Genomic DNA, 18893 nt, shown 5'->3' with positions numbered 1-18893 from the left:
AGGGAATCCTATTGAACAAGCACACCTCTGAGGCCTTATTCTGTAGTCCTGTGCCATTGGAAGTATTGTGAGTTGTCAAATAGACTGGACCTTCTGTTTATGGTATACAGGCTTCTGAACCCACTCCTAACAGAAGTCTGCTAAGTGCTTAGTTTTCTAATTAATAAAAATACTGCTGTTTTAGTCTGCCTTCAAAGGAAGTGATTGCTGAATATTGGTTTGAGATATCGGACTATTGTCCTCACTGATGTGCTGTTTTGCAGCAGAGGCAATGCCTAGAGTGCATTTATACCCTTTCCTGTCTTGACAGTCTGGCTACAATAGTGAGTCAATGGTGTTGATAACAAGAAGATCAGAAAAATCTAAGGCCAGACTTGTAACCGAAAATGATTAGCACGTGTGTGTACAGGAAATACAAAGGAAATATGTTAGAAGCATGACTACCAGACAAACTTGAGAGACAGGACCTTCTCAGTGTTAGGCCAATGCCTCAGAAGGTTCTCCCCAGGGAGCCTTGTCAAGGCTCAACTGTTTTGCAGACTTCAGAGTCTAACGTTAGGTGCTACCTGTGTTCCAATCTGTTTTTTTCTACTGCTATTTCTGAGGTGATTTAACTGGCTTACTCTTTTCATGCTATTTTTATTGGTGTTTATATTTTCCTCCAATGTGATTGGTTAGATGGTTAGCTTTACTGACAGTTGCTTTGCAGATATTTACATAGAAATGAGGTTAAAATGATGACATACAGGAGCTGTGGGAATTTGCTCAGATTGGACTGTGTCTGATCATACTCCAGAATCTACTTTCAAAATGATCAGGAAACAAACACCTTTTCCCAACATTCCACAGCCCATTCTCCAATGCAGTGTCCATGCCAGAGTTGTTCAGCCATGCAAATAAGAGTCCGCTCTTGCCAGCAGAAGCAATGCAAAGCATTATGGCCCTTCCAGCACTGCAGAGGAGTAGCTGTTTCCCACTGCTCTACCATGGAAGCAGCAGTCAAGCAAGGCCAGCAGATGCTTTCATCCTGCCTTCCAAACCCCTCACCATACTGGTCTGGAGCTGATCCTCCACAAAGATCTTCATGTTGGAAAGAACAGCCATCAGAGGCGCATCCTACAGTGGGAAAGAACGCAGCAGGCACTAAGGGACAGGAAAAGGGCCAGGTAATGCAAAAACAGAGAACACCAAGGAAGCAAATAGAGTCAAATAGAAACAAAGAAACAGAGCAAGCCAGGAGTCTCCTGGGCCATCTAGTCTGACCCCCCGGCTCCAGCCAGCTCCGCTCACAACATGTCCACCATGTGCATGTCTAGCCTATCCTTGAACACCCTCGCCAATGGGGCCTCATAAAAATGATTTATGATGCAGCATTGTGTCTGGTCCATCTGGCCAGATGTGTTGGACTATAACTCCCTTTCCCTCAGCCAGCACAAACTCTATTTGCTGGGCATGCTGGAAGCTATTGCTTAACTCACCTGGAGAGCACCACGGTGGCCATTTCATGCCAGGCACCAGCTTATGTTTTAAGCAATCAATCTGAAGTTTCTATCCAGTTAATACATAAAGGTATCTTCTGAGAACAACCAAATTAATTAATTTTCAAGGCCTTAAATAAAAAGGAGGACAGCCAACCAATGTGTTTTGGAAGCATGAAGAAAGCAGAGAAATTAATGTCCAGCAATGAACCTGGGCCTCTATAGCCATAGGTAGGCTGTCAAGCAACTGCACTTTGACAAGGGAAACACTGCCAGACACACATGTTGTTACGGCCTTCACTGGAGCAATTCTACGCAGCAGGAGGGGTGGATGCTCAGCTGGACAGCCCTAGCCACTTATGTCAGACAGGGAGTGCAATGCAGGACAGCATTACCTCTTGCTCCTCCTGTGGTTCTGATTCACTCTGCCCCATGATGGCTACGAATTTTGTTTCCAGGACCACTCCATTAAGGACCCTGCAGGGAAGAAAGAAATTCACATAGCATGCTTCCAGGAATGTTACAAACATACCTTTAGATATAATTAGGTTTATAATGCTGGATGTTTCAAAGGTGAGTTACCGAGGTGGGTCCCATGCTCTAAGAAAAGGAGGATCATACTTTCATTCTCTTCATGCATAGTGAAAGGCTCCAAGTTTGGGGCAGGCACCACTCTGGCTCCTCAAGAAGTAAAAGTCTGAATACAGTGAACTTATGGCTCAGAGCAGGTGGGGTCAAGCTCCTGACACTTGGTACAGGAAAAGCAGAAGCACCATTCCAAAAGGCCAGGAAGGGCTACGTATGGAAATAGTTTAGCAGGATGATCTCTAGTTTCTAGCCTCCAAGGACAAGTATTGCTTTTCTAAACTTTGAGGAAAAAGGCAGGATATAAATCGAAAAATAAATAAATAAATAAATAAATAAATAAATAAATAAATAAAGAAAGAAAGAAAGAAAGAAAGAAAGATGCATTACTGATGACCCGGTAGTATACTTTGCCAAAAAATATACTGAAGTTGAAAAATACCTGTTCCTGTCCAGGATTCCTCATCCCCAAACCAACTAAAAGGCATGAAGGTACAGAGCAGCCAAATTCTGCCATATGGTAGGTTGCAGCAACATCTGAAGTTAAACACTTCAGGAGGCAGGCAGAATGATCAGCTGAAAAGCCCTCAGCAGCCCCATTCAAGCATGGGGACATGGAGGTTATAGGACAAGGAAAACCTCAAGGACACATCACAAGAGAAGAAACACCAACTATGAGGCCTCTGAGAAGATGATGGGAGCCAGAATGTTACACAGCTCCCTTCCCTCTTATTCTGGGACTTTTCTAGAGGAAGGAGACTTGGGGAGAGACTTAGGACCAAGAAATTATATTTAATACTTCAGGAACACCCCCGTCCTCCACATACACAACCTTTCGTATTGTCAAACAGTTCTTAGACTTTGTTCAAATGATACATCCACTCCTGTGCTACTCAGAATTCCTAAGCATGGCAGGAACATCCCAGTATCAAATTGCGTATGTAGCAGTAACCAGTATACACAGTGGGAAAACAGGGGCTACATTTGTGTGACATGCACAGTATGTGAGGCTTTCCCCACAAAGCCTCACTCCTACAACAGTCTCCATGGGAGACATCCCTGTTCAACAGTGGAACATCTCTTGCAATTAGCTGCCTGAGAAGCAGTAGGCCATCAACGCCTACCTGAATTGCATCACTCTGACCACATCTGGATTCCTCACTCTCATCAGTCTTCATGAACTCAGGGGCAGGGGGAGGCCAGGATGTTCATGGTTTAGAGAATAAGCAGGTCAATGATATACTGATTTGAAAAGGGTGAGTGGGAAAGGATTCTCGGTCCATGCCTCACCACCTGTGATCAGGGCAGCTACCTATGAAGCACTTGATGGTCATCTGAGCACCATTTTAGATTGGACTCTAGTCTGTGTTGTGGCTTGATGAGAACAGCCTGAGAAGTAATGCATCGGTCCCAGTTAGTGCACAGAGATTTATGCCTGCTTGTGTGCACGCGTGCATAAATCTTAAGATGGAGTGATCAAAGTACTAACAAGCCTAACTCATACACTGGCATGAGAGTTGTTGCCATGTGGTTCAGTGTCACAACATAATGCCCTCTAGATGTACTGGATTGCAACTCCCAGTATTTGGAGGCAGCTTGACCAACACATTTAGAGGGTAGTAGGTTAGAGGAGGCTGTTCTACTGGAACAAAAACAACTGTAGGGTAAACAAAAGGAAATATTTATTATAATCCAATTGATTTGAGATTCTAGAATTAATACACATTTGGTTATAAAACTTATAATACATAGCATTAGCAACATAAAGTACCTTCTTAAATGGAATTTCCACCTTCTTGAATTCAGGCTGTAGGAACCAATATGGTAGGGTAAATATTGCAATTCCTCCTCACAAAGTCTTGCCAGGAGTCTGAGGCATTCAGCTAGGGCCCAGGAAGGTGGAAGGTACTAAATTATTTTAATACAGGAGAGGCTGTTTTGACTACCATGCCAAAGGAGAGCGCTTCTATCATTTATCCTCTAGGCCAGCCAGTTTATCCTGTTCCTTTCTCCAGCCCACATGTGACAATGGCCTAGCCTCACCATGTTGACCTTTACAACCTTATAGGTCAGAGATTACTATCTATGTAAGGAAGGATAAATGATTTTGATCATCAGTTTTCCCCAATCTGCTATCCTCTAGATGTTTAGACCACAGACCCCATTATCCCTGACCACTCTCCATACTGACTGGGGCTTATTGGATTTGTAGTCCAGAATATTTGAAGGACAGCACAGTGAGGGTCTTGAGATTTGAGGTGCTTTTCAAATATATTTAGATTATGCAAACATTCCAGTTTTACAGTGGGATGCTATGGATAACAATATTGTTGATCTTTAAAAATACTTTGCTAAGAAATGCTTTGAGTGTAGTAAACACAGAAAAGCAGTATAATATGACTATGGCTATCTGTTATATCTTCTTTACACTCTTGGCCAGCTTTATGGATTGGTTCATTTCTCAGTCTCAGTTTTGTGACTTAGCTCAGTTGGTTGTACTACCTACAGTGCAGTTTTTTGAATTCTCTGAAACAGATCCTCCGATTGTTTGTGGGACTAATTTCACTCTTAATGTATTCCATTTCTAAAATAGATAAATGTTTTCTAGAATGGAAGTGCATGGGTAGCTTATATTCATGTACCCCAGTGACAAACTAACAGCATATAAACAAGTTAAACTCTTGTGTGAAATTAACAACAGGGTAAGGTAGCCAAGGAAATGGATTCTTTCCTGCCTCACTGTAACATTCTCTGTAGTGCTCTCTACTGCCACATGCTGTACAAAAGCTGTGGTGTGTATGTGGTATAATGACCTCCTGCCTCTCAGGGACTAAGTGTGTTCTCTTGAAACAGATGTGCAGAAATGTAGTCATGAAGTCTGGGAAACCAAATCTGGATTTCTAGGTAGCAGGATGAATTCTGGAAACCAAGGTGAATTTATCAGACATATCACCTGTCCTTATGGGCAGAGCAAACTAGACAGGCAAAATCAAAGCATGGGTGAGATAGTGGTGTATGAAAGAAGACTTCTTCAAAATTATCAGGCATTGGAGATTATTCTGTGACAAGCCAGGACACAGAAGAATGACAAGCTCCACTTGAGCCAAAAAGGAACCAGAGCACTTATTCCAAACATTAAAAAGGTAGCAGAGGATGTTTAAATTGAATCTTGGGGTCAAGGCAACAGGAGCTGAGAAGCATTTGGATGATCATTTTTAGGGAGTGAAAATGAAAAGCTTCCAATTGGCCAAATGGGGAAAGGGAAGCTGTAGGTCATGACTATTAAGTAAAATATGATAGCTGATCAAGTAAGCCTAAGTACCATAGCAGAAGACGATATCCGGGGAGGGAAACCATGTATAAGTATTTCTGTGATAAGCATAGAAGCCTCTGAGTCAAAATTGGAGAGATGGGGTGTCTACAACATACTTGGTGGAATGGAGCAAACCAGTGGGATATCGTCATTTATGAAAATAAACTCTATAGGAAGGGAGTACTGGAGGATTCTGTACTTCAAGGAGGGCATACCATTGAGCAAACCAGAAAACCCTGAAGGAGCAGACCCCTCCAGAGAAGCACTCTGGGTGATAGCACTGGGCTCCAAAACTGATTTAGTACTAGGAACATGCTATCATTCTGAAAGCAGAAGGCCTAGGATGACCTTGAGATGGAAAACAAAATCAGGAAGCCTCCAAAATGGGGAAGTATTGTATTAATGGGTGATTTCAAGAATCCTTATATTAACCTGATAAATGCATGTTCCAGTCACAACAAAGAGGTTAAAGTTCTTGATGCCCTAAATAATTGTGCCCTAGAACAGTTGGTAATAGAACCAACCAGAGAGAGATCAGCCCTGGATTATATCCTAAATGGTGTCTCCCAGAATTTAGAATGAGATGTGAGTGTTGTTGTCACAACTGGAAACAGTAACCATAGTGCTATCACAGTTAATATATGCTTAAATGTAAAACTACCAAGGATGCCCAGCAGAGTCACATTTGACTTCAAAAGCCAACACTTTAAAGTGATGGAATTGATAAAAAAAAGAAAAAGAAATTCAAGGGGGAGTCAAGAGGGTTAAAACCCTTCGAAGTGCTGGGAAATTATTCAAACCCACAAGCTCAGCTAGAATGCATACTGCAGGTTAGCAAAGGTAGTACCAAGTTGAAGAGGTTAGCAGCATGGTTAATGCACAGGTTCAAGGCAGCTATTAGAGAAAAGACACTTTTAGAGGGAAGAAAAAAAAATACTTTTCTCAGAAAATAGAAATCATGCCCAAATGGAACTCCAAGCCTGCATAAAGGAGTTGCAAGCAGACAATGAATGATACAAAAAGCAGTTTGAGGAGCACAGTATTAACACAAGGTCATCCACAGATAATTCTTTAAATATATCAGAAGCAGGAAACCAGCTAGAAAAGCAGGTGGGATGCTGGATGACAACTGAGTTAAAGGTGTTCTAGAGGAAGATAAGGAGACTATGGAGGAACTGAACCAATGAAAATGTCTTCACCACAGAAAATACAGGGCAGATATTTGTGCCTTGAATTGGACCCCCCACCCCCACCCCCAGGAAGGGAATCTGAAGAACTGAGACAAATAGTGTTGACAAAAGATGAAGCTGGCTCAATTGACAAACTGAAAGTTAATAAGCGAGGAGGCCCAGAAGCTATCCATCTTAGGGCTCTTCAAAAAAACTCAAATATAAATTCCTTATCTTCTAATCAAAATCTGTAACATGTTGCTAACATCAGCCTCGTACTAGAGGGCTGAAGAATGGCCAATGTAATGCCAGTTTTTCAATAGGGATGCAGGTGGACCTGGAAAATTACAGACCCATTAGCTTAATGTTCGTTCCAAGTGAATAGATTGAAAGTATCATTAAAAATAAGATTAATAGGTAAATCCGGGCTCACTCTTTGGGAGTGTCAATAAATTGTTTATTTGAACTTCTAAGATGTTTTTGATAAAGTACCTCAACAAAGACTGCTGAGAAAACGTAGCAGCATTGGCATAAGAGGAAAGATCCTCTTATGAATCAGTAAATGGCTAAAGAATTGAAAGGAGAGAGTTGGAATAAATACTACTCTCTCAGTAGAGTGATATAAACAGTGGGGTCTGACAGGGATCTGTATTGGGACCAATGCTTCACAAATGATCTGGTATTGGGAGTGACCCAGTCTGCTGATGATACCAAATTATTTAGGTTGGCTAAAACAAAAAGGAATTATAAGGAGCTCTCCTACTTGGGGCAATAGCCATGGAAATGGCAAATAATATTCCAAATATGGTTCAATGTAATTGCCAAATATGGTTCAACGTAAGCAAGTTTAAAATGATGCATAGTGAGGCAAAATATCCCAAAAGTATGAGCTTATGGGATCTGAGTTAGCAGTGACAGACTAAGAAAGAGCTTGGGATTCTGATAGACAGTTCCAAAAGGTAGGGGGGTGGAATTTAATATGTGGCTGCTGTAAAAAAGGAACATTTAATATTAGGCACAATTAGGAAGGGAACTCAGCATAAAACTGCTAATGTCATACTCCTCTTATACAAATCTGTCATGTGACTACATTTAAATAGTGTTCAGTTCTGGTCACTGCACTTAAAAAGGACATCACAGAGCTAGGAAAAAAGCCATTCAAATGATCAAGGGGTTGGGGCAACTCCCCTACAAAGAAAGGCTACAACATTTGGGATTCTTTAGTTTAGAAAAGAGTTGAGTAAGGGAAGACAGGACAGAATTATATAAAATTATGCAAAGTGCAGAAAAAGGACAAGATTTTTTTCCTCTTCCTTTCTCAAATACTAGAACCCAGTGTCATGCCATGAAGCTGTTTGGTAGGAGATTCAGGAAAGATAAAAGTTCTTCATAGAGAGCATACTCTATAGCGGGGGTCTCAAACTCAACTTACCTGGGGGCCGCTGGAAGTAGAGTTTGGGTGAGGCTGGGCCGCATCAAGTATTCCACCACTGCGGTGGTGGTGGGCCGCTCATCCCGCGTCGCTCCCGGAGGCCGGCCTGGGCGCCGCCGGCGCTTTGAAGGCCACAGGGCCCCTCCCCCGTGCCCTGCCCATCCCGGCAATTGGCCCGAGGGGCCGCGAGTTTGAGACCCCTGCTCTATAGAATGATGGTCATCACAGTGAATAACTTTAGGGACACTCACAGAGGATAAGGCTATATGCTTCCTCCACTATCAGAAGCAGTATGCTGGTGAACTTGGGCAGGAGCGTACTGTTGCACTCATGTCTGGCTTGTAGGTTTCTCAAGGGCAACCAGTTGGCCATTGTGTGAGCAGGATGCTGGACAAGAAAGTTTGTTGGTCTGATCCAGCGAAGCTCTTTTCCACATCACACCAATCCTTCTCAAGTTTACTTCTGGGTTCAATTCAAAGTGTTGGCACTGATCTTCAAAGTCCCAAATAGCTTCAGGACAGGATATTTTCCTTTTAAAAGCTGCCTGGGACATTTGTTCTACCTTAGAGGCCCTTCTTTGATTTCTGCCATGGTGGACATACATTAGAATGAGTGCCCTTACAACTATGGTGCTCAGGATTTGGAATGCCTCCTGACACGAGATGTGCTTTGTTGTGTGCTTTCAGGTGGGCATGTGGAGAAGAAAAATTATTCAATCCACCCTTGTTAAAATCATAAAATCATCCCCTGATGTTTTAAAGTGCTATTTAGCTGCTGTTCAAGTCTGTCTAATTTGTGTTCTTCTATGTAAGCCACTCTACTTTTTGAGGGGGAAAGCAGGGTATATATGAGTAATAGTTGATGGACCCTGGAGCTCTGGTTATAACAGAGAAGTCACTCCTGCATGACTGAAGCCTGTCTGTCTCTGTTGTGAAGAGTAAGAAGCCCCAGGTCTGGGCCTACTCACCAATGTTACCTATTTTATGGCTGCAACTACAGCACTGTATTTCAAAGCCAACTTCACCAGCCAGCCTCTACCTGCACCCAGTAGGTAGGGTCATGCAGGACCTAGTGCTCTTTCACTGGGACTCCACTTCAAAAACACTGCAAGAAGCAAGCACATGCACACACACCCCTACTTAATTGTGGTGTAGATGTAAGACAAATGCTGGTACAGGGCAAACCTGCCAACTTACAGGCAAGCTACTCAGTGAACTCCACCGACAATGACTTGTAAGCCCTCAAAGGAATGTGTCCCACAGTGCAGTTGAACATTCATTCACGGCCCCCACTTGCTTCCTATTGTTAACCCCAGGCCAGCTTGCAAAAGTTACATCCTGCAGCTGGATGATGAATACGGGAACAAAATTTCACAATAGATTTCACAATAGCCGTCAGCTGAGCTGCCATTGTTCAGGGCTGAAGCAACTGCTTCACCACCAGCGATTACAGCATCTGCAGCTTGCCCCTGCTCTTGATCACAGGCAGCACTGAGGGATAGCCCACTAGATTAGGGCCCTTCATCTGGAGCCCTGAGTCTCTGGGAGGCCAGAGCAACTTTAGCAAGGTGGTGGGGCAGCTAGAGTTACAGGGTTGCATCTGACCTTCTGAAAGCTTTCTGACCATATGGCCTGCTGCCCTTCCTCTCACTTGAATCTTTCTGCCTAAACCTTTTCTCTGAAATCAGATGTCCTCTCCTCTCCTGTTTGCCCATGCATTCTCTTTCCTTTTACAAGTAGGGGTCTTTAGAACACAAGATCCTTTACATACTTTAGAGCATATGTAAATTAGAGAGTGCACATTTGTGCTTTTGTTGTTGTTCTGTGGGGTGAAGCCAGGATCTTTTTAGTACCTAGAGTTGCCACTGCCTCCTAGAAACACAAAAGCTTCATTTCCTAGCAGATTCAACCTTACACAGAGGCTGTAAGGCACAAAGAGGGACTGAAGCAGCTTACCATTCTAGAAGAGCAGGACTGCTAGCCTAGAGCAGAAAAGACACAAGAATTGCTAAGGGGAAAACCACGTTGCTAAGGTGCATCAACAGAAAAACAACAAATGCAGCTAGAGTCAAAACAGGGATTCCATACATAACCCAACATCTGCTGCACCACCAAAGCACGAATACAAAACACTGCCATGCCACACATCAACAAATGGGAGACAATTACTGTATTTTTCCGTGTAGAAGACGATACTTTTCTTAAAAATATTTACCTAAAAATGGAGGGGAGACTTATACACGGGGGGGGGGGAGCACTCTCGGGGCGAAGCAGGTGGGTGCAACTGCGGGTGCGATGGGGGGGAGGCGGACGCAGGCACAATTGTGGAGGGAGGCGGGCGTGGGTGCGATCGGGAGGGGAGGCGGGTGCAATCAGGGGTGCGGGCATGACTGGTGGGGAGGCGGGTGTGATCGGGGGGGGACTGGCGCGGGCACATGCGTGTGGGGAGGCGGGGAGGCAGCGGGCACGCGTTCACGCGCAGCAGCAGCTCGCTCAGAGATCGGTAAAAGTGGGGGGCATCCTATACATGGGGGCGTCTTATAGTCAGAAAAATATGGAATCTTTTACAGTGAAAGGACCACCTATGGTCTTTAACCTTGTCCTAGGAAACCTGACCAAACTATGTAATGACTTAGAATTCCTTAAGTTTCCTTTAAAGTATTTATTGGAATTGCTACACACACACACACACACACACAGCTTGAGAAATTTACTCCAGAGCAGAGGAAAATATTGAATGATACCTTTACTACTGAAGAGTTATCACAAGTTATCAGCAAACTGAAAAAGGGTAAAGCACCTGGTACTGATGCGTTTACTGCTATATACGTTTCAGGAAAAATAATTTTGCCACTACAACAAGTAATGAATGTAATCAAAGAATAAGAATTATTGCCACCAACATGGCAAGAAGCTTATATATCACTGACACACAAATAAGGCAATGATCCTATATTACCACACTCTTATCAACCTATTTCATTACTAAATGTCGATTAAAAACTTTTTACTTCAACGAAGGCAGAAAGATAAAGAAAATGTATAGAAAAACAGATCCATACGGATCAAACTGGATTTGTATCTAAAAGAAATATGAAAGAAAACATACATTTTGTAACTGATACAACTGAATGGGTCAAGAAGGAAAAAAGCTGCATTTATGTTTTTAGACACAGAGAAAGCCTTTGATGACGTGGCTTGGCCTTTTCTAATGAAAACCCTCCAACATTTAGACCATGGGTCCTCAAACTACAGCCGGCGGGACGGATCCAGCCCGCCATGCCCATTCATCTGGCCCACGTCGCTGCCCCCGCCGCACGGACAGGAGGTGGCTTGCTCACTCAGAGATGGTTTTAGACTCCTTGGGAGATCTCCCAGTGAGTTCAAAACCATCTCCAAGCAAGCAAGCCGCCGCCACCTGCCTCCCCTGAACACGTGTGCTTGCTGCTGCCTTGCAGCGTGGGTAGGAGGTGGTGGTTTGCTCACTTGGAGATGGTTTTGGACTCGCTGGGAGATCTCAGAGCGAGCTGCCACCTCGCACAGCCGAGGATGCCTCACCGGGCCATGGGCCCAGGCCCTCCCTCACCAACTGGCCCCCTATTGAAAAAGTTTGACAACCCCTATTTTAGACTGTGGCCCAAGCTTTTTGAACTGGATGCAGACAAATTATGCTAGACAACATACAAAGATTTTAATCAATGGTATATTAACTGACAGTTTTTAAATGGAGAAGGGAACACGTCAAGGATGCCCTTTATTGCCTCTTTTATTTAATCTCATATTGGACATCTTAGCAAAAAAGATAAGACAGGATCCAAAAAGTAAAGGCTTTAAAACAGGTAAAGAATATAAAATACCTGTACTATATTATCTGCATAACATTGTAATATAGCATTGACTATTTTGGATCCACATCAATCCATACAGCACATAATGGAGCAAGTTGAAAAAAATGGATTTTATTCAGGATATAAGATCAATAAGAAAAAACAAAAACTATATTAACATTTGTAACAAAACAAGAAGAGGAAAACATTTTAAAAAATCTCAGGATGTGAAATAACTTCAAATCCAGTTAAATATGTAGAGATAAACATCACAGGACATAACACACTTTTTCAAGGCAGTGATCAAACAACTTGGATGAAGATTCAAAAGGACTTATAAAGTTTAGTCCATTTATAAAAATGGACTAAACTTAAAGCATCTTGCTTGGGGAGAATTCCAATTGTAAAAATGAACATCTTACCTAAACTGGACTTTTTTTTTCAGATGATACCAATTGCAATACCGGAAAAAAAATCTTTCAAGATTGGCAGAGACAATTAAATAGTTTTATTTGGAATGGAATAAAACTGAGGATCAGATTTAAAATGCTTCAGGATGCAAAGGAGAGAGGAGGACTTGCTGTACCTAATTTGAAGTTATAGTACTATGTAGCAGACCTGGTCTATATTGCTAATTTTAAATGTTAATGATAGGCAAGTGAAGTTGGAATTGGTCGATCTTGAAAATGAATACTTAAACTTTTATGAGCTAAAACATCAGTTAAGAAGGCTCTGATCTTAAATAACAACCATGTTCTAAGAGACAGTTTAATAAAAATAGGTATTCTATGAGGAAAAAAATTAGTCCTCCAATTTCCCCCCTGATGTCCCCAGTTGAAGCGTATGAAAAACACTCAATGAAGAATAATGATTTTATAACTTATCCAAGCATTATTGATCAATCAATAATGTTAAATTCAGTTAAATCTTGGCAACAACTGAATGATGAAAGGAAAATATGTAGTGGCTCATTTATCATCAATTGATTTCAAGTCTGAAGGAGGAAATGCAGTCAGATGAACGCATCTTAAGAGATCTGACAGATTTTGAAAAACTGATTACAAAGCAGCATGATAATCTACTGGGAAGTCTTTATAAATTGTTATCACACTATGATATTGAAAGCCATCAAGACAAGAAACATATGACAATCTGGGAACAGAATCTAGGTGAAGAGATATCACCTAGTCAATGGGAAACTCTTTGGAAGAAAGATAATAAATTTACTGCTAGTCAAGCATTGAGAGAAAATTGGTATAAGATGTTTTATCGGTGGTATAATACCCCAAAAAGATTTTGGAAAAATAGATAAGAATTATAATGGCAAATGCTGGGAAAGCAACAGGGTGGATGGGACTTTCTACCACATGTGGTAGACATGTGAAATAATACAAAATTTTGGAAACTGATACATGCAGAAATGCAGAAAATCTTCTAAATTAAGTTTGCTATGAGTCCCAAGAGCATGCTTTTGAATATCATCCCAGAGACCCCTTTGAAAAATGTCAGAGTTATTTAAGTATATGACAACAGCAAGAATCTCAATAGCTCCTAAATGGAAATCACTGGAGCCCCCAACTATTGAGGAATGGAAAAATAAATTAGCAGAATATGCAGTGATAACAAAGCTAACCAACTGTGTAAACAGAAGACTAGAAGAATTTAATGATAAATGGAAATTTGATTGTGCTGAGCATGATTAATGGAAGTTCAGGGGACATAGGAAAAGAAAAAGGAAAGCGGTATCTGTTGATATATAATGATTTCTTTTTGGTAAACTCTCATAAAGCATGGGAAGATAGTCAGTTTGGAGGGTTGTAATATAGGGTGTATCTGTTTAAATTATCTTGCCAATCTTGTCTATTTTGTCTATCTTGTTCACTTTAGTTTGTTCTGTTCTTCTACATTTTTATGTACTCGTACATGTTAAGAAAATAAAAAAATTAAAAAGAGAGAAAGGAAAATGAGAAGCAATTAATTCCAAGGTTTCTTGTTTAGAGATAACCTATACAGCAAATACTAATCTAAGCCAAAACTGAGACAACCAATCTGAATTATTAAATTGTAGCCCTGTGCCACCTCATGCAGGAGCAAATCTCCTTGAGTACAGAGGGACTTAGTTCCAGATAAAAATGCCAGGGATTCATCCACTACACACTGCCACTACAAAGTGATATCGCAGGACTGAACAGGAGGCAATATCCTAGCAGAACAAATTTGGTGTAGTTAACTTCTGTTGAATACACACCTCTCTATATTAGCCGGATTGCAGAAAAGTTGTTTCTCCATTTTCTCACATCCTATGGTTAGTACAGAGATAAGAGTGTATGGATTCAGTTAGAAATGAAATAAGGAATCGTGCACAATTGCATTCCGACTATGAGATTTGGAGCTCAACTGGCAGTGCTCATCCAGTTCAGGGGATGGATATACTAAGAGATGACTCTAGCACAAGGCTTCAGAGGATGGTTACAGGGATATTAAAAGGCCTTAGAGTACATGGTAATGCCTTAGTGCGGCTCAGCAACATTACACATCCTGTTCAACTCAATGGGGCTTGCACAGGAAGCATTCCTGGAAGACGCAGAGCACATGCTGTTAGTACCTAAAAGCTTCAGAAAGTAAGGGTGCTAAAACACCAGCTCTGCATTAGGCATAAACCACAGGAAGCCTGGAAATGGCAAGGAAGGACTGATCACATGCAGCTAATCACAAGCAAGTTAATGTTAGGCTTGGCAGACAGCCAAACTAACTAGAAACTAAAGGGTTCTTGGGGGAAAAGTGAACAAGCTGGATCAAGTTAGTTCTCCTAATGCTAAAAGCCAACTGAAGAAGAAATTGAGAAACATTCATGTTTTAAAAAATTTCTTCATCAACCACTTGGCAACAAATGTTGACAGCCCTTATTTCTCTAAGAGCTGCACATATTTCCTCATGGAAAACTACCACAACATAGACAAGCTTGGCTTGGGATCAGAGTTTAAAGGAACTCAGAGGTAATCTAATCTAATCTGCTGCTCAATGAAGAACTGGTTACATAGATGTATCTACAACATCCCAACAGAGAGCCATCCAGCCCCTGTTTAAATATCTCCAAAAAAGGAGAGCCCACTACTTCCTGAGGTACTTTGTTTCAGGCTCCAACAGCCCACATTATTAGGATTTCCTCCCTAATTTTTAGTCAAAATATGCTTCCTTGAGTTTTCCAGACAGTGTTGCTCCATCGGGCATGAAAAGAACCAGGGAACAAGTCTGCTCCATCTTCTGCATGACAGCTCTTCAGATATTTGTTGACTATCATGTCTCCCCTTAACCTTAAAACTTGGACAATTCTTTGAACCTTTTCTCATGCTTCATAGGATTTGATTGTCAGAGCCCTCATCATTCTGGATGCCCACCTTGGAACATGCCCCAGTTTGTCAATGTCCTTCTTGAAATGGGGTATCCAGAAGTGGACAGGACACAGTATACCAGCTGCATCCTGACCAGAGCTGAACAGAAAAGATCTATTACATCCCGTGACCTGTACACTCTACTGCTGCGGATGACCCCTCATGGTGACTGCCTTTTCAGCAGCTACATTGTACTGCTTCTCCAATATTCCTTCCATGTTCTTAATGCAGAGCAGGGAGAGAAAAAAATATGAGAAAAAACAAAACTCTTGGGTTCCTTACATAATTCAGGAGGCTGACCACCCAGAAAAGTCCTAGTTGTTTCAAGCTAGGCATTTTGCAGTCATTAGGATTGCACTATTAGTAATCATGTTAATACAAAAGTCAGTCATACTGTTTACTATGGGACTTTCATCCTATTGAGAATATTAGGATTGCAGCCAAAGTACTTTCTTGCTGTAGAGAACTGTGAGTTGCAGTCACTCAAAACAATCCAAGTGAGCTATTATTAGTAAGATGGCTTATCCTAAGATGAAGAGATGTGGAACTTGTAGGGATCCAAACTGCCATTCACTTCTCTCTTAAATGTCCAAACAAAATCACTTTGAGTTCAGAAAGTTTTTGATTCAAAATAATTAATTCTGTAAACATGCCTTGACCTACCCCAGAGTTCTAAGGTCCACATTCAGTTTCCTGAATTATCAAGAAACTGCATGTGGATCAAAAGCCTGTGTCCAACCCTCCTGTTACTGAAAATTGTTTCCATCATATGACCTTGTGCTGAACATGGATCAAGTTGCAAAGCTCATTTTACAAGAGGAATCCCAAACCGTGAGGATACAGCTGATCTGCACCTGAAAGCACCAGCCTTGGGAATACACTGATAAGTTACAATTGGTACTTACTTTCTAGATTTTTAAAGTCCCAAACAGGCAGATTCAGGTTCTTCTTCCAGAGGCCAGTGAGCAGTTCTTGGCATTCACATCATAGGAAACCAAATTCTTAAATTCTGAGCTGTTCGTTTAGATTTAGAGCCTGCTATAGCTCTTGCTTGTGGTTCCTCTTGCAATATATAAAGGAGTCCTGTGCCCTAGAATTTCCAAAAGGAACCTTTGGCAAAGGGAGATCAGAGGATGCACATTCTGCAGCCCTAGTTGCCCACTTCTTGCATTCTTTCCAGTTGTGAAGAGCAGCTTCTATCTGCCCCCAAAATGGCAGTAACTGAGCAAACATATTCCTGAGAATCAGCAGGAGAGGGTACTAACTGGAGAATGGCACCATTTATCATCACTGGAGCTCCTGAGACATGAAGCTGCCAGAGTCATTCCACCCAGCAAACCCTGGTAACTAAAGGCACTTCACTGCCTGTTGGGGGGATATTCAATGGCAGCAAGAGAGTATACATGAGAAAGAGGAGATGATGTTTGAGCCCCTATCTAATCAGAAGTGCAAGTATGCTGTATTTCTGCATAACGCAATGGTAGGTATAGAAACCACCACTCTCAGAATCTTCTGCTTTGTTACTGTTCTTACAGTGTCAGAGAATATTTCAAGGTGAGTAATGCTCAGTAAAAAAAAAATCTCAAGTCATCAGGTTTCAGAGTCCTCACCCTTCCCTAGGGCTAGTTAGAAGAACAATATACTATGTAAAAGAAACAAAGAGATGCAAACACAACTTGAGCAAGCTTTCCAAATTAAACCAAATTATAACACATGAGGATTGTGCATTTTATTTAACAGGCAGATCCAAAAATCAACACAGTAGTAACAGTATGAGAGCCCTAGCTTGGAAGCCACCAAAAGCAATCTTATTCATGCAGGAAGAAATCTGAGAAAGGCTGCATAAGATTGGGGATAGTTTCTGCTTGGACCGTGTATGCATAGTTTGCAGATGCTAGGGAGGTGGGCTTTCTCCTGATTCATCTACATTGCAAATCAGCATCACATTATACTGAATGGCTATTGATGATGGGATGACAGGCAGAGCCCTTTTAAACTTCTCCTCATGAAGCTTGCTTTCAGTTCCTTGGGTCATCTATGTTACCCTTACTGGCACATGCATGCTAATTTTCCTAATATCTACATTAGATATCACAATCCATTTCTTCCCACCACTTTTCTAACCACACTCTCATATTATAACATGCTTAGACACCCACACTGCAGGCAAGCTTTCTCTTTTAATACAGCAAAAGCCAGTATCTGATAAAGCTGATATTCCTGGATAAGCAAATGACCTTGAGTTTGGTTTAGTAGAGCATGTGATGCTGGAATGGATCCAGGTTGTTAAGCAATCCTGTTTAGAACACCTCTCCCTGGGTTGATTGCCTCTCCCCTTTGGTGCAAAGACCTGCAGGAGTAACCCAATGGTAGATCTTAATATGGAGACTCTCAGTCATTAATAGGGAGTCAGAAGCAGCAGCTGAGCTGCCCTCTTCTGACCTAATTCTTATTTTACAATTTCCCAGTTACCTCCACTTCCACCTTGCTCTTGCTCACTCTGCCCCACCCAGTTTCTACAAGGATTGTCTAACGTAGCCACTCTCCAGATATATTGAACTAACTCCCAGCCATTCAAAAACATCTGGAGGGTGCCAGGCTGGGTGAGTTTTTGTCCTTGTTAGAATCTTTCCTGGGACATGCTTGCCTTAAGCTACTCCTCCTTGTCCTAAGTATTCCCATGGTGACACTCTCAACTCTGACCTCCCTGGCTGTAAACTGAGAAGGGAGCTTGGTCACTTTTGTACTGTGTGTGACTGCTGCCATTCCTTTGTACCAGCAAGAGAGGAGATGGAGATAAATAGATATAAACTAGGAACTGTGTGGCAGGAAGACATTTAATCTCTCTTCCACCTTTTTGAACAGCATTAAAGATGCTTAGATGCTTTACAAGCATAGCAAGGAGGAGAAAAAGACTGAGGCTGGGCTAGAAAAGAAACAAACGGTTCTGGGCACCAAGATTTATGAAAGATGCAGAAAATTTAGAAAGGGTCCAGAGGAGGGCAACAAAAATGACCCAGGCTTTGGAAACACTGCCCTGTGAGGAGAGACCGAGAGAACTGGGCATGTTCAGCCTTGAGAAGAGAAGACTGAGGGGGAACATGATATCCTCTATAAGCACCTCAAAGGCTGTCACAAAGAGGAAGATCAAGAGAGCCAGTGTGGTGTAGTAGTTAAGAGCATGGGACTGGGACTCAGGTGATCTGGGTTCTAGTCCCTGCTCGGCCATGGAGCCAACTGGGTGACTTTAGGCCAGTTGCAGACTCTCAGCCCAATCTACCTCACAGGGTTGTTGTGGGGATAAGATGGAGGAGGAGAATGATGTAAGTTGCCTTGAGCCCTTTTTAGGAAAAAGGCAGGATATAAATAAACTAAAAAAAAGATCTCTTCTTGCTGATGCCAGAGTGTAGGACATGTAATAATAAATAAAAGTTGTGACAACCCAGATTCAGACTGGACATCAGGAAGAGCTTCCTCACTGTCAGAGCAATATGACAGTGGAAGAAGCTGCCCAGAGAGGTGGTGGACTCTCCCACACTAGAAACATTCAAAAAGGAACTGGACAGCCATCTGAGTGGCATGGTATAACTTGGTGTCCTGCAACAGCAGGAGGCTGGACCCGCTGGCTTTCTTGGCCCCTTCCAACTCAACTGTTCTGTTATTCATTTGATGCAATCACTTTCATACAGGCAGGTGCA

The 18893-nt window shown here is 42.0% G+C and overlaps 1 protein-coding gene across 7 annotated transcripts in view; it reads right to left on the bottom strand.

Moving 5' to 3' along the window:
• Window positions 1-18893, bottom strand: part of PNPLA6 (patatin like phospholipase domain containing 6) — a 71067-nt gene that overhangs the window by 51679 nt on the left and 495 nt on the right. For 2 of the 7 annotated variants that reach the window (XM_044422283.1, XM_044422284.1), the window contains exons 2-3: window positions 1874-1955; window positions 1048-1116 (exon numbers count right to left, since the gene is read on the bottom strand). In XM_044422283.1, the coding sequence (XP_044278218.1) occupies window positions 1048-1116; window positions 1874-1912 (108 nt within the window). In that variant the 5' untranslated portion in view covers window positions 1913-1955. Of the gene's footprint in view, window positions 1-1047; window positions 1117-1873; window positions 1956-9932; window positions 9944-16100; window positions 17892-18893 lie in introns of those variants that run through there. The other 5 variants (XM_044422289.1, XM_044422288.1, XM_044422290.1 and 2 more) reach the window with 5 other exon arrangements.

Source organism: Varanus komodoensis, unplaced genomic scaffold, assembly GCF_004798865.1.
Source record: "Varanus komodoensis strain SLA01 unplaced genomic scaffold, ASM479886v1 scaffold124, whole genome shotgun sequence".
Taxonomy (NCBI): Eukaryota; Metazoa; Chordata; class Lepidosauria; order Squamata; family Varanidae; genus Varanus; species Varanus komodoensis.
This window is presented reverse-complemented; position numbering and strand designations above follow the sequence as displayed.